The 20,663-nt window shown below is 43.1% G+C and overlaps 1 protein-coding gene across 1 annotated transcript in view; it reads left to right on the forward strand.

Annotated features, from left to right (window-relative positions):
* Positions 1-1,326: 1,326 nt before the first annotated feature.
* Positions 1,327-20,663, forward strand: part of GGNBP2 (gametogenetin binding protein 2) — a 56,037-nt gene continuing 36,700 nt past the window's right edge. Inside the window, exons 1-4 of the mRNA XM_082248350.1 lie at positions 1,327-1,494; positions 11,566-11,646; positions 14,687-14,940; positions 20,554-20,652. Coding sequence (XP_082104476.1) covers positions 1,402-1,494; positions 11,566-11,646; positions 14,687-14,940; positions 20,554-20,652 — 527 coding nt within the window. The 5' untranslated portion in view covers positions 1,327-1,401. The remainder of the gene's footprint in view (positions 1,495-11,565; positions 11,647-14,686; positions 14,941-20,553; positions 20,653-20,663) is intronic.

The raw sequence follows: 20,663 nt of genomic DNA on the forward strand, positions 1-20,663 counted from the left end.
CCTCCCCCCACCGTCAAGCCAATCCAAATGCGCAGCGTGCTTCGCGCATGAGCATTAGGGACCCGCCCGTGAAGCTGCAAGGCTTCACTGCTGGGTTCCCTGACCGGCAATTGCAACGGCAGCACCGGACAGCCGATGGAAACATCGGCTGCAGTGCCGACATCGCTGGACTCCAGTAAGTGTCCTAATATTAAAGCGGAGTTCCAGCCTAACCGCACACTCACCTGTCCCACGGTCCAGCGATGGACTGTCTTCTCCCTCTCTGCTCCGCAGCGCCGGCATCACTGATGTGGGCACCCGGCTGTGACAGTTTGCGGCTTCACAGCCGGGTACGCACTGCGCATGCGCGAGTTGCGCTACGAGTCGTGATTGGCCGGCAATCTTCTGGGACCTCTGACATCCCAGAAGATTGCAGGGAGGGAGGGAGAGAGGAGAACTTCCGCTCAGGGCGCCGCGGCGCTCCGAGCGGAAGTGGGAGCGGGTACATGTCAAAACTAGGTACCCGCTCCCCCCCCCCCCAAAATGACATGCCAAATGTGGCATGTCAGGGGGTTAGGACTATTCAAAGCGGAAGTTCCACTTTTGGGTGGAACTCCGCTTTAAAGATCAGCAGCTACATTATGTGTACTTTTTTTTTTTTTTGGGGGGGGGGTGGAACTCCGCTTTAACTATGATTGCACCCGGCTGGGCAGTCTCCCACCAGGTTTGTTATGAATTGATGCTGCAAAACTTTAATACAGGTTTATTTTGCACCTGACTGTGTGAATTATTACCACCGCACCATGCTGCACACCACCTACAGGCTGGTAAAAGGCCAGCAAATAGTATATGAACTAGATAAACACGCCATATGATGCAACTGTCAGCTCTTCTGTAATAGACCATAAACACTCAGTATACTATAGATAAGACTTGGGAAAAAGGGGTAGACTACATTAAATCCAGCCACAATGAATGCAAAGCACTGCAACAGTTACAACCAGCTCAACTGGACTGGAAAACAGCTCAACTGACAGTATTTGAATACTGGAACTTTCTGTTCGTTTCCACTAGAACTGGGTTAAATAAAGTTTTTGCATTCAAACAGGACGTGTGCAGAGCCCGCAGATTCGCCAACCAGTTAATTCGTTTCATTTTCCCCCCGTACAGCTTAGCCGCTTTAACTAAATGGCCCATTAGCCGACAATTTAAAAAAAAATCCCCCCAGCAATTGACGTGAGGTGAAGTGGCATTTATAGCTCGGCCTTCGCCGGCTGGCATACGGAAGCGTCGTTGACGTGTCGAATTGGCGGCGGCGGACGAGCAGACCAGGGAGGGGTTTGAGGGCGGGGTGTGTGCACTCGCTGTTTACGACACTGTAATCTGCTGTGGTTCAGGCAGGATCTGCGAGAAGTGGCAGAGATGGCGAGGCTGGTCGCAGTTTGCAGGGACGGAGAGGAGGAATTCCCTTTCGATACCAGGCAGATTCCCCTGTATATCGATGACACGTTGACGGTGAGTGTCTCACGAGCGGCCGCGCTGCGTCTGTCTGCACACATGAGGCGAAGGAGGAGGGGAAGGCCACAAAAGCCAGGGCTCTCCGAGCAGAGGACAGGTCGTCAGCCGAGGAGCTGAGGCCTCGCACTGACTAACGGCAACTACGGCCTTGTCTGCGCCTCAGGCGGCCTCGTGAGGGAGCAGAACCCGCTGTGCAGGCTGTGCCATGACTAGGCCTCTCCCTGTCAACTTTCCCCGAACCACTGCTGACCTATGTATTGTACCCACTGCCACAGGGGGGGGGACGCTTTTATTTTTACTGCTGCCATTTTTAATATTCCTCCATATTTTTTTTTGTTTTTTTTACGTGCAGCTTAATTTTCTGTAGAGTTAAAGCCAATCACCAGAATCCTATTGAGCATTACCATGTTACAACAAAAGCGGTTCTCATTCTCAATCCTGCTCTTTCTCCCCCCCCCCCCCCCTTTTATATTTTTTTATCTTCAGGATTTATCTATTTTTCAAAGTCGTAGTAAAGTCTTTGCGAAAAGGTTAATTCCATAATGTGCTAGTATGCACGGCGTACTAGCACATTATGGCGCTTAGCTTTCCAACTAAGCCCTCCCTCCAGTAGCGCGTAGTCACTGGCCCGGGTCCCCACTCTCTAGCCGTGCACGGTATTACGATAGTGGCATAACTCTGCATACTGTGCCGCTGATGCAGTTCGTATGCACCAGTGACTTCAGCTGCTGCCGCTGTGAATGCCACCAAAACCCGACAAGATTCTTCCTAATGCAATAAAAACGTTGGACTTTTGTGGCACGTGAGGGAAATGCTTATGATAGAAATCGCATCTCTGCCCCAGGTCCCCACTCTCCAGCTGTGCACGGTATCACGATCTTGGCATAACACTGCATACATGGCGCATACTGTGCCACCAATGCAGTTCGTATGCACCAGTGACTTCAGCTGCTGCTGCTGCTGTGAATGCCACCAAAACCCGACAAGATTCCTCCTAATGCAATAAAAACGTTGGACTTTTGTGGCACGTGAGGGAAATGTTTATGGTGGAAATCACATCACTGCCCCGGGTCCCCCCTCTCCAGCTGTGCACGGTAGTCACGATCGTGGCATGGTGCTCTGCATAAGTGGCGCACACTGTGCCACCGATGCAGTGCACATGCACCAGTGACTTCAGGTTGTGCTGCTGTGAATGTCACCTAAACCCGACAAGATTCTTCCTAATGCAATAAAAACGTTGGACTTTCGTGGCACACGAGGGAAAGTGTATGATAGAAATCGCATCTCTGCCCCGGGTCCCCACTCTCCAGCCGTGCACGGTATCACGATCATGGCATAACACTCTGAATACGTGGCGCATACTGTGCCACTGATGCCGTTCCTATGCACCAGTGACTTCAGCTGCTGCCACTGTGAATGCCACCAAAACCCCGACAAGATTCCTTCTAATGCAATAAAAACGTTGGACTTTTGTGGCGCGTGAGGGAAATGCGTATGGTAAAAATCGCATCACAGTCCCGGGTCCCCACTCTCCAGTCGTGCACGGTAGTCATGATCCTGGCATGGCGCTCTGCATAAGTGGCACTCACTGTGCTGCCGATGCAGTGCGCACGCACCAGGGACTTTTGCTGCCACTGTGAATGTCAACTAAACAGCCTAAAACCGACAAGATTCCTCCTAAAGCAAAAAAAATCTCTGGCCATGCACCGTAGTTGTGATCGTGGCACAGCACTTGGCGTCAGCAGTACACTCAGTGTGCTGTTGATGCAGTGCACTTGCACCAGTGACTTCACCAGGTGCTGCCGCTGTGAATATCACCTAAACAGCCTAAAACCAACAAGATTCCTCCTGAGGGAAAAGGGGAAAAAAAATAAATGTTGGCCTTTATTGGTGCACACATGCGAGAAATGTGGTAGAAATCACATCATTGTCCTGGGTCCCCACTCTCCAGCTGTGCATGGTAGTCATGATTGTGGCATGGTGCTCTGCATCAGTGGCACATTAGTGTGCCACCGATGCAGTGCTCACACAGCAGTGACTTCACCAGCTGCTGCCACTGTGAATATCACGTAAACAGCCTAAAACCGACAGGGTTCCTCCTAATGAAAAAAAGTTACTTTATTGGCGCAAACGCACTCGCGCAAGTAATGTGTGGTAAAAAATCATATCCCAGTCCCCCACTCTCCAGGTGTGCACGGTAGTCATCATGATCGTGGCAAGGCTCTTTCCATCAGCGGCACATCCAGTGTGCGTCCGATACAGTGCGCACGCATACTAGGGGCGCACCTATGTCAGTGAGTTGTCGGTAGTTGTGATCGTGGTATGGTGCTCTGCATCAGCGGCACACTCAGTGTGTGACGCCGATGCAGTGCGGAAACACCAGTGACTTTACCAGCTGCTGCTTTGAATATCATCTAAACAGCCTGAAACTGACAGGATTTTTCCTAATGCATAAAAAAAAATGTTGGACTGTATCAGCGCACACACACATGGAGAAATGTGTATGGTAAAAGTCACTTCACCGTCCCGGGTCCCCACTCTCCAGCCATGCACGGTAGTCATCATGATCGTGGCAAGGCTCTTTCCATCAGCGGCACATCCAGTGTGCGTCCGATACAGTGCGCACGCATACTAGGGGCGCACCTATGTCAGTGACGATACTAAGTAATTGTACTAATGCCCCAATAACTAAAGCCGACACCTTTTGTGGTGCGATTCGAGCCCATACAAAATGCATGGGCTCAAGTCGTACTGCAAAGAATTGTGTGGGATTCGAACAGGAATGCCTGAATTGCATGTGGTTTCCCTGCACTGCTCCTGTGTGATCCCATGTTTGTTGTAATGATTTCAGCCTGGGTTCACACAGGAGCAGTGGGGGAAATCTCATGTGATTTGGACAGGAATCGCACCACATTCTTGTGCAAATGACTTGCAGTGCGAATTGAGCCTATAAATTTTCTATGGGCTCAGATTGCACGGTATCAGTATCGGCGTGTATTTGAGCACTCGTTTTTGTACTCGCTCATACAAAAAAAAAAAAAATAAATAAAATCTGTGAAACCCTAACATATATACATTATCGTTGACATCCATAAGACCATCAACATGAATGGAAAGACTTGATATACCCCATAAGAGGATAAAGCACAGACGCCTTAAATCATTTATGTAAACTGAACCAATATTTAAAGCGACGTTCCACCCAAATGTGAATTTTCCTTTTAAGCACTCCTCACCCCTTTGCATGCCACATTTGGCATGTCATTTTTTGGGATGGGGAGGAAAGCGGGTACCTAGTTTTGACAGATACCCGCTCCCACTTCAGCTCAGGCGGTTTGAGCAGAAGTTCTCTCCTCCCTCCCTACCTGCAAGCTTCTGGGACACATCAGGGGTCCCAGAAGATTGCTTGGTCACTGAGGAAACGCAGCGCGACTCTCACCCGGCTGTGAAGCTGCAAGCTGTCACAGCTGGGTGCCCACACTTGTGATGAGGGGGTGAAGTGAGAGGTGAGCAAAGCTTCAGACGGCCGCATCATGGGACAGGTGAGTGCGTGTTAAATAAAAGTCAGCAGCTACCCTTTTTGTAGCTGCTGACTTTTAATAAACCTAATACTGACTGGAACTCCGCTTTTAGTTTAGTACAAAGTACAGTACAGTGTCCAAATCCAGAAGGTAGCTAGGCCTTTCCACTTAGGTTGATGACCTTATGGATTTTATCTATACTGTGTATGGGTTTTTAATGCTTTTGTAATAAAACAAGTGATTTTTATTCATACATGTGTGCTGATAAAATCCAATATTTTTTGTGACAGGAGGAATCCTCTCTCCGTTTTAGGGTACGTGTGGGTATATATATTATATATATATATATATATATATATATATATATATATATATATATATATATATATATCTCTATATCTCAGGGCTTGACAAATTTGCTTAGAATCTAGGAGCCAGTTTTTTTAAATTTAGTAACCAGAACTGCATGTTCGGGGCATTGGGCAATAAGAATTGCTCACGCCTGGTGCCAAGTGATAGGAAAAAAAAAATGGCAATGAGGAGGCGGCACTGATAGGCAGCACTGCCCGTCCACTCAGCAGAACTAAGGGCGACTGATCAAGCCCGGCTGTCAGCCTGGGAAGATGATGTTGGAAGTGAACAGGCAGTGAGAGCAAGCCGCGCTCATCACAGCACCGTCCACCAGAGGCTGCCGGTTTTCACATAAGAACGGCAGCAAGCCACAAAGCCGTGGCCTCAATTATTGGCCAGCCTGATGCTAGTCCGTGCACCCACGGGTTGGTCACATGGGTGGATCCTGTTCACTGCTGCGGTGTAACCCAGGTGCCAGGACGGGATTTCCAGTCACTATTGCGACTTAGTGCCTGGGTTTTGTTGAGCCCTGGTGTGTGTGTGTGTATATATATATATATATATATATATATATATATATCACACAAATTTCTGGATACAATGAGAATCACAATTTTTTTTTTTTTTGCTTTGAATAAAGATCACTATTCTCTCACGATTCTCCGCGTTACATCATCTTTTACATTTATACAAAAAAAAAATTAGGCTAACTTTCTTTTTCTTTAATTCATTAAAGTGTATTTTTTCTCCAAAAAACTGCGTCTGAAAGACTTCTGCGCAAATACAGTGTGACATAAAAGATTGCGACGATCGCCATTTTATTCTCTAGGGTCTCTGCTACAAAAAATATATATGTTTGGGGGTTCGAAGTAATTTTCTAGCAAAAAATACTGATTTTAACTTGTAAGCAACAAGTGTCAGAAAAAGGCTTCGCCTTTAACCACTTTAAGACCGGAAGATTTTGCTGCTCAAAGAGCAGGCCACTTTTTTCAAATTGGCACTGCATAACTTTAGCGGACAATTGTGCTGTCGTGCGACGCTGTACCCAAGCAAAATTTACGTCCCTTTTTTTTTTCCCCACAAACAGCTTTCTTTTGGTGGTATTTGATCACCTGTGCGATCTTAAGTTTTGAAAAAAAGAGCGACAATATTGGAAAAAAAAAACAATATTTTTCACATTCTGATATATAATATTCCCCCCAAAAAATGTAAAAATCTAAATTTTTTAACATTTTAGACCAATTTGTTTTCTGCTACATATTTTTGGAAAAAAAATTGCAATAAGCGTATTTTGGATTGGTTTGCGCAAAAGTTTATCGCGTTTACTAACTATGGGAAAGATTTGTCATTTTATTTTTTTTTATTTTTTTTGAGAGGGACTGCGACATTGCGGCGGACAGATCGGACCCCTAAGTGACACTTTTGAGGGGACCAGTGACATTACCACAGTAATCAGTGCTATAAATATGCACTGTTACTGTAATAATGACACTGGCAGGGAAGGGGTTAACACTGTTGGTGATCAAGGGGTTAAATGTAAGCCTCATGCTTACTGACGTGTGGGGGGGGGGGGGAGGGGGTTCTGTGACACAGATCGCAGGTTCAGCTATGCTGAATACTGTGATCTCTCCCTGTCTCACAGAAGATCTGCCTGCTTTGTTTACACAAGTGGGCGAATCTTCTCATACTTTCCCCGACGATCGGGAAAGAGAGAAGGCAATCACCGCCTCTCCTCCTCCTCCTCCGGCCCGACTCCCACAGTGTCTGAACACAGCGGGAGTGAGCCGCCGAGACAGCTAGGAGTCCAGCGACGTGGGTCTACAATCTGCGATCTTCTGGGACACATCACAGGTCCCAGAAGATTGATCGTCCATTCAGGACGCGCAGCGCGACTCACGCATGCGCAGTGCACACTCGGCTGTAAGGCCGCAAGGTGTCACAGCCAGGTGCCCAGACTACAGATGCCGGTGCCAAGGGGAGAAGATGGAGAGATCCGAGGCTCCTCCCTCCCGCATCGCTGGACCGTAGGACAGGTGAGTGCGTGTTTTTATTAAAAGTCAACAGCTACACTTTTTGAATAAATACAAAAGCCAGCGGAACTGCGCTTTAGGAGGGTAAACTGCCCTCACAGAGCTTTGTGTTTATAGTTAGCTAGCAGCCTTAACATGTGGATAAACATTTGGGGGCTTTTTTTTTTTTGACAGCTGTGAGTGAGCAGAGAACGGCTCAGTTAGGCCTCTTGCACACTGCAGCTTAAAAATGCTCAGTACAGCATTTTTTTTTTTTTCTGTGCTAAAATAGAGCCCATTCATTCTTATGTGCCTATGCACACAGCCGCGTAATTGAGCGCCGCTTATTCTTCAGTAAGAACAAAATAGAAAAATCTGCATTTTTGGTCAGTAATTTACGCCTGATGTGCGCAAATACGCGCGAATGCGCGCAAATGACCCTAAAATGTCAATTAAATATCCAGAACGCTAGAATAAATCTATGCGCAATTGCGTGCATTTACGCGAATTCGCGCTAAAATGCACGCATTACAATTACGCCAGAAAACGTAGATGCTCTAACAGGAGTATCGTGTGCAAGGTGCCTTAGAATCAAGGAAATGCTGTTTTTAAGATCGTTAGGGGGGCGGGGGGTGAATCAAGATTGTGAATTTTTTTTTTTCTTTCTATTATTTATGCAGCTACTTTTTTTTTTTTTTTTTTTTTTATTTATTATTCCATGTGGGTTTAATCAGTTATCTCCTAAACAATACACATTTAGGAAATATTTACTGTACTTGCAGTTAACGCTTATTATAAGCTTACCTGTAGGTAAAAAGTGAAAAAGCAGAGTTTACTACCACTTTAAACTTAACGTTGGATCTATGCAATTCTTCATACGGCATTGTTTAATGTGGTTGGAGGGCTGCAAAAATTCATGGTTAAATCTTGTTTTTTCCACCTGCCTGCCACCCCTCCCCTTAAGCTGCAATTAGCAGTGGATGGGGGTGTTTAAATGGCAGTGCCTCAATGCTTTGCCTGTGGCAAGGAGGAGGATTTTTAAAGCTGCTGCAAAACAGTAAGAAACCAATTATTGGGCGTTTATTTTTAATGTGGAATTTGTTGAAATTAATTTCCATACTGGCTTATTTATCAAACCGCTTCATAAGGGGAGAGTTTACTTCTTCTTTAAAGATCACTTCCTGGAGTTCAATATTAAAGATGCAGTTCACCCTTATCCTAAAAACTACAACAAAGGCCTCCCTCATCTTCTCATGGTGGCCAATTTCACTATAGGCAGAATAATTAATCTCCCTTTTACTTTCTGGAACTGTGGTGCTGCACATCATCTGGGGGGGGGGAAGAGATGTTGATGATGTAGCCTTCCCAGGATGCATGCTGTGTGGCTAGGGCCAAGGGGGAAAGGCATGATTTAAAGCTGATTTCTGGGATGCATGAGAACTTTCTCCAGAATAGCCATCAGATATGTACTGAAAGGCTGCAGGAGGAAAATGGAGATCAGTTCCTATATATGCCGCCCCTTATATTCAGGTGTAGGGAAGTTACAAGACTTGTGGTTGGTGGGATAGAGGACATAGGTGTCACCAGTCTTATAAAATGTATTTTAGGGGGACAGAGGCCTTTACATTAGGTAAAGTATGGATTTCTCACAGCCTGAATGTTCATGCATGCAAACACGATTGTTAGTGGTTGTAAAGGCACAAGGTTTTTTTTTACCTTCATGCATTATATATGCATGAGGGTAAAAAACCTGTGTGCAGCAGCTTACCCTAATACCTACCCGAGCCCCCCTCTCGATCCAGCAATTTCCACAAAAGCCTGTCCTCTGCCTCTCTGGGGGACTCACACTCCTGATTGGAAGCAGTGGGAGCAGTTGGCTGCCGCTGCTGCCAATCACAGCCAGCGATGCTTTACAGGCTCCTGCAACAAAAATAGCTGCACATTTTTTTTTTTTTTACCTTTTTGTCAAAAGGTAAACTTCTCCTTTTTATTCCTGTAAATGTCATCTTTGGTTTGGGAGTTGTAAACTGCTTAACCCCAAAATTCCTTTAAACCTACAATATTGGGATTCATCATGTGATCCTAGTAAGGAGAAGCATCCACTAGAAAAATGACATATTTCAGCAATTCTGCAGGATTGGAATGTCAGGCAGGTAATGCCATGCAGCAGCTCAAACCCCTGATTTTCTTCACAATTTGAATCTGTATAAAGTACAGATGGTAAAACACTTTAGCTGACAGGTAAACACTTATCTTACATTAGATGTGATTTTTCTGTGTTTTTTATATGCTGCCATTGTAATCACTAGGGATTGTGGATATGTATTAAAAAAAATGCTATTTTGGATCATTTGATCATTCAGTGTATGGCCGATTGTATGGCCGATTTTTTCAGGGCTCATTTACATGTAAGGTTTTTGCTTTGATATGCGCACTGTGCAGCTAGATGAGCATGAAAATCTATTGCAACAAGTCAAGAGTAGTAAATATGCTGATGAGGAGCGATCAGTACCATTGATCAGTGATTATTTAACAAAATGATGTGGTCTGGCTTTCTTTTCTTTGATACAGCTTAGGATTCCGTAGTAGATGGGCCATTATTTGGTAGAGATGATCTGTAAATTATGCCATGTCAAATTAACAAACATAATATACCTTCTGGATCCACTGCCTGTCCCGCACATGGTCTGATGTAAATTGTAATGAATCATATGACCAACATACCAGAACATATGGGCTGGTTGATTACAAATTCCCAATGAGTAGAAAAAGCAGAATTCTTTCCCTCAACATAACACAAGTAATGTTTTACAAGTTACTTGTAATGCATGTAACAGACTGGTGTGCAGCTATAGCCCTTTTTTGGGGGGGGGGGGGGGCAGCTGGACATAGAAAAATCTTAAACTAGCATCCTGGCCTTTAAAGAGATGGTTTGTCTTGTCTTAAATTTTTTTTAGTCTCATGTCAGTTTCATTTTGGATAAGCCACTGGTACAAGTGCTAGCCAAAATGTTTCCCAATTTTACGTACGTACACTTAATGGGCCAGACACACTTTAAGATTTTCTGAAGATTTTTTCCTTTAGACTTAACAAAACCAGATAATGAGGTCAAACCTAAACACTTTCCATTTGTATGCAATCTGGCAGGCCATTGCACTACATAGAAAAGGTAAATCTGAAGGAAAAAGTCTTCAGAAAATCTTGTAGTGTGTATGGCCCTTTAGGCTACGTTCACACCTAGGTGTCTTGCAGAAATGCACTAGTCCATTTAACATCATTTCCTATGGGTAATTTTTACATTTGTGCATTTTTTTTTTTTATTTTTTTTACGTGCAGCAGGTTGCATAGACTTTAATGGAAACATAGCAGAAATAAAAAATGCAGTGTGTGCGTTTTTTGCTGGTTTCCACTGCATGACAACAGACACTTCCCAAAGACTCAAAATGCATGGGGAAAAACACAACCTCAACCCACATAGGTAAACCTAGCCTTAATGATAACTGATAATCCTGATAGTGTTTAGAGCAGAGTGCAGAATCATTCATATAGCATAGCCAGAAGGAAAGTGTTAGCAAATGTTGGCTGCTGTTGCTGACATCTAGTGCACAAAAAAAATAGAAGATTAAAATGACAGCCAGGCGACAAGCAGTTTCAGCAGTGTCAAGCCTATCTGTTTTCCTGTTGGTGGGCTTTTTCAGTGGAGATGTATTCTGTCATTATGTTTAGCCGCTGTCTTCTGCCTGCAGTTATCTTTAGATGGCAACTTGATTTTTCTAGTTTTTATTACATTGCTCTTTTTATTTGTTGCACACCTGCACTATAGGAGGAGAATTTACAAAGACATGGCAACCAATCAGATTCTAGCTTTCCTTCTCAAAGCTTAACTGAACAAGAGTGTTTAGCAATCTTACAAGGAACCTTTTTTTTATTTGATCCCCTTTGTAACCACATACAAGGACCTTTTAAAGTGGAACCCCAATTAAACTACTTTGTCTTTGAATTGCATTGCACAATTTACGTTCAGTGAAAATGTTTTAGCAAAATCTGTGCTGTATTTGATGGATTCATTTCTTGGCACTGAGAATTGGCATTTAAATGTTAACTACTCAGATCAGAAGCCTTGTTTTGCAGTAGATTTATCCCAAGACATCTCAATAACCTTTTTTTCCTTTTTGTTTCCCTCCCAGATGGTGATGGAGTTCTCCGACAATATGCTGCAACTTGATAAGCAGCAGAGTGACACCTTGCAGCTTAAGCAGTTTATCCAGGTACTGAAAATATCTAAACCTTCAATTTTTGCTTCATCCTCAGTGGTTGTAAACCGCAGACATGAAATATGAACAAAGTATATTCCTCCTATAGTGTATACTTGTCTCAATCCAGAACACTAAGTGTCATTTCTGTCTGCTGTCTCATTCCTCTATCAGCATGTATCACTTCTGACAAGTTTTCCTGATGCCAAGAGAAAATTGGTGACCGGAGAGGTAGCGCCAGCAGATTGACAACCTCAGCTGTGTTCCTGGGGGGGGTTGGAGCGGGCATGTTCTTTCCTCCCCTTCAATCAGCTCTCAGAGCTCTCCTCACTGAGTAAAGCTATCTGCCCCCTTTTCAAAGCTGAGCGATCCTGTGTAAATTCTGTACTTTCAATGGATGTAGGGGGAAGATGGCTATAGCTAAACAAGTACAACTTATGCAGGAGGGTTTGTTTCATCTGTGTATCACCTGAGGCGAGTCACTGGGTATTTGAGAGGGTTTACAACCACTTTAATGTCTCATACACGTTCAGATAATCGGACGATTTATCGTTCGCATTTTGTTGCATGATACTAATATCAAATTCAACAATGCATATAAACGTATGATTTTTGTTTTTCGTACGATTCTGGAAAAGCTTCCTGGTTGCTTAGCAACGTATCAGATGGTGCAAAACAAAAACAATGGCAGCCAGGCTTTTTCCATGCTGTTTTAGTGTTTCTGATCATACGCGGTCTTTGCCTATCGATTTTTAGCGGATGCATACTATACTGATTAAACGATTGTCGTTCGCTAGGCTATTGAACGACAAAAGTTTTCGTGTTTGCCCCTTCGGATTTTGTTGGATGAACTGTCGTGATCGGCTGTCAAAAGCTGTGTACTAACGATAAGATTATCGAGCGATCCAAGTCGAAAGCGATTATTTTCGTCCGATTATCTGAACGTGTGTACGAGGCATTAGTCTTGGATTCTTTCACTTTCTTGCTGGATGGGTAAATCTGTTGCAAGTTAAACCTGGCTCAGAGACTTCTGATAGACACTGTTTTTTTTCTTTGACCCAAGGCTGTATCTGCATACTGGGGTAGTAGAATTTTTTTTTTTTTATTGACACTAAACCATGTCGGCATTGCCAACCCCAATCTAGTTTGCTGCAGCCTGTGTTGTGGAGGAATACAGTTTCTATTAGACTTCTGACTTGGGCCCCTTTCACACTTGTGCAACTTGTCCTGCGATTTGGGACTGCAAAGTCGCATGACAAGTTGTACTCCATAATTTCTAATGAGTACCGTTCATTTCTGTACGACTTCAAGTCGCAGCGGCTTCAAAGCAGTCCCTGCACTACTTTGGGCCGATTTTAAATGCGTTTGAGGTCCATAGGCATTGCTTCAAGTCCAGTCAAAATCGCTGCAAAAAAATTGTGGTAAAATCGCACGACTTTTAGATCACATAAGTGTGAAAGGGGCCTTAAATGTTTAGCGTCTTGGCAGATTCACCTAAAATTTTACTGTTTAGAAAAATGAGAACTAACCCCATACACCCTTCCTGGTCCCTGCTCTACTTACCTCTGAGGATGCTGAACTGTTATTGCCCATGAAGCTGGTCAAGGGATTTTAAATCCCTGCTCTTCTCCCTCTTGGTCAGCACAGTGTCTTGCTCTGTACAGGTCCTGCAAGCACTGGACAGAAAAGAGGAAGAAGAGCGGGAACTTAACATCTCCATACCATTGGACTGACTGCAAGATAAGTATCACAGGGACTGTGGTGCTAGTAGGGAGTATGGTGTTCCCCTTTTACAGAAGGAAAAAAAAAAAGTGACTTAACACACACTTCAACTGTAGATTAGCCCATGCCCTCCCCCCCCATGCTTTACCTAGACCAGCCATTCTCAACCAGGGTTGCTCCAGAGGTTGCAATGGGTACCTTCAGTAACCTGTTGAGGTGTTGCTGATTGACCTTCCATCTGATCATCTCATAAATGCATGGCTAACACTACCTAGCAGAGCCAGTGGAATGACAATCTTTTTGGTTGCCCGAAGGATGGAATTCTGACCACCACCATAAGGATGGCATTTGCCCACCTTTTCCATACCCTTTAAAATCTTTCTTTGTTTTTTTTTCTTGAAGGTTTAGTTTGCTTCAGAAAGAGACTAGGAGCTGTTAACCTACTGAAACTGATTATCCTGTTCTTTAATTTCTTCTGTACCAAGGGCTCCTCAGGAAAAGCATACTCAACCCCCCCCCCCCCTTTTTTTATTTTTTTTAATCAATTATCCGCAATGAGAGGATATGTGTGCATATAGTCAGTCCTTTTTCCCCCTATATTTAGTACAGACCATTCTTAGATGTGGACCTGACCTTCACTGTGTCATTTCCTTTAGAGGGCACAGCCACTGCTTAGTGTCATTAAAGAGAGGAGGGAAAAATTATATTGTGTACAGTGTAAAATCCTTCATGTGCTACATTAGAAATGGTTTTCTATGTTCTGAATTTGAATGCCCCATTTGGTGTGTGTGTGTGTGTATAAAGTACAATTGAAAAGTTAGGTAAGAACTGCTACTCCTAGCAGAAGGTAGGAATAACAGCTTCTACACTTAAACCATTGTCAGAGAAGTACTCTATAACTGTCAGGACACTGCCTGCACATTAAAACGCTCCAGTTTAGTATGCCTGTAGCTTTCCTTTTCAGCTGCAGAGAGGGGGCGGTGTGATGTGCATTTTGTTTTGCTAACCTTGAAAGGCACAAAGTGACACTTCAATTACTGTCCCTTAACTGCAGTGCATTGACATGCTGTGCCTACCTGTGTGCTATGGTAAAATGCAGCACATTTACATTTTACCGTAGGTTGTTGCAGTGTGAGCAGGGCAAATAGAAAACAACTGCTTTCTATTTTCCCTAGCGGGGGCTGCCGATCTAGTGCAGGAAAACCCCAATCACCATGGCGTGTGTGTGATGGACCCTGAAACTGATTAAGATCCTAATTGTGTATAACTTTTGTTCAATGTTTTGTGTGGCAGTACAAAACTGTTGTAAGATTTTATTTTTTCCTTGTCACAGCGCCACGGCATGCTGAGCGAGCAAGAACTGAGTGTTGCCATGATGGTGACCTCACGAGAAGTTTTCAATGCACTTTCCCAGCTTGTCCCATGTGTTGGTTGTCGAAGAAGTGTGGAACGCCTTTTCACTCAACTTGTGGAGTCTGGAAACCCTGCTCTGGACCCTCTCTCAGTGGGTGCGAAGGGTGTGCTCACACTGTCACACAGTTGTATGACTGATGCCACAAAGTTGTACACACTGTTTTATGTGCGGGGGTGAGTAGCATTTTATTTCTTACTGGTTTGCAGATTTTTACCACATGACCTTTTTATATAAAATTTGACTGGAGAAAAAAAAAGTTTCCTATACACTTTTTTTTTTTTTTTTTTAACCACCATTTGGTGAGGGGTATATAAATATGCTGTTTGAGTACTTAAAATGCCTTGACCATTTTTTTTGCACCCCCATAATCAGATCAGGTCAAGACTATGCTAAATCTCAATTTAGATTTTTTTTTTTCTCCTACCTGTAAATATTGCTATTTCATATCAGGGACTACTGTAAAGACAAACCAGATTGTGTTCTTGCTAATTTACACTGACATTTTAACCTAAGAGTCTGCAAGCAAATTGGTTTCTAATTCAACCATAGATGTAAAATAATTTGCAGTATGCATGGTACAAACATCTCATACCTCTCACGTGAAACTTGTATTGTCAGCAAGTGTTAGTAGGTAAGAATATTCAAGACTTTAGATTGCTTTTAGATAGTATCTTGTTTTTGACTAGCCTTGTTCTGGCTATCACAATTTGATTCCCAAATAATGTTTTTGTAAGCATGCCACAGATAATACTTTTTTTTTTTCTTGTTCAATTTCATTATTGGGTTTTAGATGGGGATGTTACAGCATAATTTGAAGGAACACGGGTATGTTAGTCAATACCATATTATCAACAGCATATAGACTGATCAAGTTGAAGATGGCAGAGTAATGTTGACTCAGCGAAGAGCATTTAACAGTTGTCAGTACAAGTCAACAGGATGCTCTCAAATAGAAGAAGGGGGGGGGTTCTGTGGATAGATCTGCCAGCTCCATCAAAGATTTTAGAGGATTTGGTCAAATCCTATTGGCAGGAAGTGGGGAATCCATGTCAAATTTCTGTACTTTGGAAGTAAATTAGTAAGTTTTTTTTTTTTTTTTTTTTTTTTTTGCTTGTTTTTTTGTGTATGACAACGATGTAGGTCCAGGCTTTCGTTTTGGTGATTGACAGTGAGGGGGACCGCCAAGCATAAACTTCTGACCTGAATAAAGTTTTTTTTTATTTAAAGGAAGTTGGTAACCAACTTCATGACGCTAATATACCAAAGCAAACCCTTAAGTTGCCACATGAACAGCCATGACAAAACATTTATTGGTTTGAGTATTTTGAGTTAAAGCAGAGTTCCGGGCAAAAAAAATAAGCTAAAAATACCCCCGGGACAGTCAGGGCTAGTGTATTTAAGCAACGATACCCTCTGAGCTGTCCCTTGTTTCACTTACCTAAATAAGAAGAAATACTTGCCTTGAAAATGTCTTGTCCAGTGCTGCCATCTCAGGTGTGGGCAGCTGAAGCCGGAGCATCCCTCTTTGTGTCCTCTTCAGTGACGTCAGAGTCCCAGAATGCCTTGCTCGTCACTTCCGGGCCAGGCCCGTCATCCCTGAACAGCTTCTGCATATGCCCAGAAGCTGTTCAACAGGGAATGACGCGCCTGAACCAGAAGTGACGAGTGACTCGGGTGCAGGCGCATTGACTCCTGGGATCGATGACGCTCAGTTGACAAGTCAATACAAGGAGGAAGTGACGTCGTGGGCCGTGTCCTCAGAGGGAGGAAGGAAGGTAAGTATATTTTCATTAAAGTGTCATAGTACAAATAACTGCGCAATATTAGGGGCTATAATAGAAATAAAGTGCTTATAATAAATCAAATTCATATAACATATAATTCATAGATCCAAAGAGTCCAGTGGTCTTGTGCTAGAATTCGTGCAAAATTAGCTTGATGGCGATAATCCAGCCAGTGTTTTACAAGTGAATCTGTGTGTCTTCCACCACCAACACCTTATATAATTGGCCTCTCACCTGAAGTTTTGACCTATTTTTCACTACAAGGTCAAAATAAGCAAATCACCAGCTGGGATTAACAGGCTCTCTCACAGCCTCTCAGTAGACACACTGCTGCCCGAAGATAGCCAAACATTGGGACACGGATCTCATCATGGATATCGCATAAAAAATAAAAGGCACAGGATCTAATGCTCTCAGTATGAACAGGGGTTTTTATTCAAGACAAAAAAATGGTAAAAAGCTCACATATACAGGCACTACTGAAAGTGCATGGAAACCGCAATTATAGAGCAGCAAACTAGCTGTAAGCTTCCAGGTTGCTGGTGAAGACTCCACCCCCCTATATGCGTTACGTCATCTGCCAATCAGACGCTCGACTTCCTCAGTAGGGGGTGGGGTTAAACCAGCAACCGACCGGGCTAAATGACTTATTAGCGCTGTACCGTTGTTTTGGATTATTGAATTGCTTTGTAGTGGTGAACTCAGTTGGTATAGCAGCTTATTTTAGCACCTTTAGTTGATTGCATACAGCCAATTGTTTGTGCTGATATATTCACTTTTGCATATTTTCATTAAAAACAAGGTAAGTGAAACAAGAAAAATTTTTATTCAATTCTTTTTTAGGTGTTTTTAAGCTAGCGGACGGTTCAAACTTAATTTTTAGGGTGGAACTCCGCTATAAGTTTAGTTTTGAGTTAAGTTGAGTTTTTCAATAAGTCTGTGTGCCCATTAAAATTGACTTTCACTTTTTGAGAGAAAAGATTTTAAATGGACAGAAGGACATGGCACTATCTCCTCATTGTAGACAAGGATATGAACAAAAAATGCATATTTCTGTTCATATGTGACCAGCATAGAAAGCTAGATGAACTCTCGCCAAGAGGGCAAGCTGACTTACCCCCTCGGCTATCCAAAATGATAGAGAACTTGGCTGAAGTTGGGCTTTATGACCGTGCCTAAAAAAGGAATCCTTATTTTCAATTTCTGTAAGGCTCCTTTCACACGGTCTGCCTCTGCCGGCGGACTCCGTGCTGCTCAGCGGGGATCGATCCACTGAGCAGGCGGGTGACGGCTCCCTCTCTGCTCTGTGTGCAGAGAGGGAGCTGTCAGATCCCCGCTGTCCTCTTTGGGGGAATCAGAAGAGAACGGACCACCTGTCCGTTCTCATCCGATCTGCTGGAAGGATGGATAATAGGGTTTCCATCTGTCCGGATTACACGGACTGGATCGGAATCGGATAGCAGCGGGTGTCAGCGGAGATGTCTCCGCTGACATCCGCTGCCCCATAGGGATGCATGGAGGATCCAATCGGGTCCGCCTAAAAAAACTGACAGGCGGATCTGATCGGATTGTTCGTGTGAAAGGACCCTTACTGAAAATAAAGAACATTATGGGAAAGTGTGTGTGGGGTACCTGTACGTCGGCTTGAAGAAATGGTTTTACCGATGTGATGCCTGCAGCTAGAGGCATCGCCCCGGTACCGTTTTTTTTATTTTTTGACTGCCCGTTGCTGTCACAAGGGATGTTTACATTCCTTGTTACAGCAATAAAAGTGGTCAGATTTCAAAAGTGTCCCCCCGTGTGCTCGCGCACCAAAGAGAGCGCAAATGTTAACTGTTCAAATCTCACGTAAGGTATCGATGCGATCGTCGGAGCGAGAGCAGTAATTCTAGGAAAAGATCTCCTCTAACACTAAACTGGTAACCGTTAATGTTTTTCAAAGCCTCTCCTATGGAGATTTTTAAGTACCGTAGTTTGTCGCCATTCCACGAGTGTGCGCAATTTTTAACTGTAACATGTTGGGTATCTATTTACTCTGAATGACACAATATACAGAATTGGGCTAACTTTACTGTTTAGTTGTTTTTGTTACGTCAGTGAAGTGTATTTTTTCCAAAAAATATTGGGTTTGAAAGACCGCTGCGCAAATACTGCGTGATATGAAATATTGCAGCGACTGCCATTTTATTCTCCAGTGTCTCCGCTAAAAAAAAATAAAATAAAATGATCGCTGTAAAGAATTGGTCCTGTAGTAAATACTGGAGTCCTCATCAGATATGTACAATGTTCCCATGTTTAGCTTAAGTGCATTATATGCATTATATGCATCTACTTTCAGCAATGGTTCACTTAACTGGCCCAGTGACCAGTAGATGAGCATTTCTTCTGTTCTGCATAATGATCTGTTGTCGCCAGTGACAGGGATCATAGATGTGCTATGGCCCTAATACTTTGTACTCTCCCAGCTTGTATCTTTAAAGTCATGACATATTTTGGATGTAGAAACGTTTGCTGTGGATTCCCGGAATGCAGGCTGAAGAAATAATCTAGAAGGGAGTCAGAAACAGACTTCCTCACCACACAGAAGGCTGTCTTGTACTGAAGCTTTATGCTACCCTTCAAATGCTTGTTTGTTTATAGGTGACAGGCTTAAAGCAGAAGTACAGCTTAATACCTTAAATTCTCCCCTGCAGTCAATAATGTGAGCTGAGTTCAGCTTTGTGTCGAAATGAGAAAAATCACAATTTTTCTACCTTATTTTGCACTATTTCATGCTGTCACATGACTTCAATTCCTCTTCCTGCTGAGTGCAAGAGCAGCAAGTGGGCGTGGTGACTTTCAGTGTAGCTGGAAGTGCTCTGGGGTCTCAGCTCGCAGCATACAATGATCATAAATATGAATAATGGAGTGCTGCGCTGTGGGGCTAATGCTATTCCGATTTAAAATGAATAGTTGCAAATCTCCATAGTGAATCAATATGACAAGTGGATAATCCTAATAATCAATGAGTATTAATGCAATACTTAAACAGTGAAAAAGAGGTTACAACTAATGAATCCTTAGCCGAAAAAAGTCCTTCACCATGTTAAAAAATAGTGTGAATAATAAATACAATGAATGCAATCTTCAGGTGATGGCATAGTGAATCTTCTATGCCACAGTAAAGTGTGTGAATCTTCAGTGCAAGTCACATCTGTCAGTGCACTAGCCGTTCACCTTACCGCTGAAAGGAAACAGCATAAGAAGCCCTTTCTCTTCTGATGCTTCGTTTCCAGTACTTGTAAGGCAAAGCTTGTGTAGTCTGGATTATTTTCTTTGTCAAATTCACTCCATAATTATGAGGGCAAGAGAGCTCCATAGCATATTACAGTTAAAAAAAAATGTATTTAAAACAGCGAGGTACTCAATTTAAAAAATGTGACAAGTGTAATACATCCATGAGCGCCAAGCTCGTCTGCACATTCCTTTCGATATACGGAGACCCTACGCGTTGCGTCACTGCACGTGACTTCAGGGAATCCAGAAATCAATCTGTAATTTTTTTACTTTTTTTTTTTTTTTTTTTCTTTCTGTCAAGGCATGCCTGTTTAAGAAACATGGACAACCTTTTCAGGAAGTGAGACAGCTTAGCAAATTCAGATAAAGGGAGATGGCATTGTCGGGAAGAAGCGGTTTGTCTAGTTTAGATGACTTTTTAAGCTACACAAGCAGCTAGCCAGACAATGAATAATCTCAAAAATAAAAGTATTTAAAATATATTTGAAAAAAATTCATTTTAGTCTGGAGTTTGCCTTTAATTACCTTTTTTTTTTTTGCTGTGTGCCTGCTTGATGCATCATTTACATAATCTTAACCATAAGGTGCCAAAGTGTCTTGGTTCAGAAACTGTTTACATGTACAAAACACAGTGCATGGGCCTAGCTTCTAAAACAGTATTGTTGACAAAAAGCCATCTTAAGTACCATTTTGACCATCCTTGTCTGTCCTTTTTTTTTTTTTCAGGACTAAATTGAGCAATATGATTGAAGCGATTCCAAAAAGCAAGAAGAATAAAAGATGCCAGCTTCATTCTCTAGATACACACAAGCCAAAGCCATTAGGGTAAGTTGAAC

Source organism: Pelophylax lessonae, assembly GCF_965119305.1.
Source record: "Pelophylax lessonae genome assembly, chromosome: 2".
In the NCBI taxonomy this organism is placed as follows: Eukaryota; Metazoa; Chordata; class Amphibia; order Anura; family Ranidae; genus Pelophylax; species Pelophylax lessonae.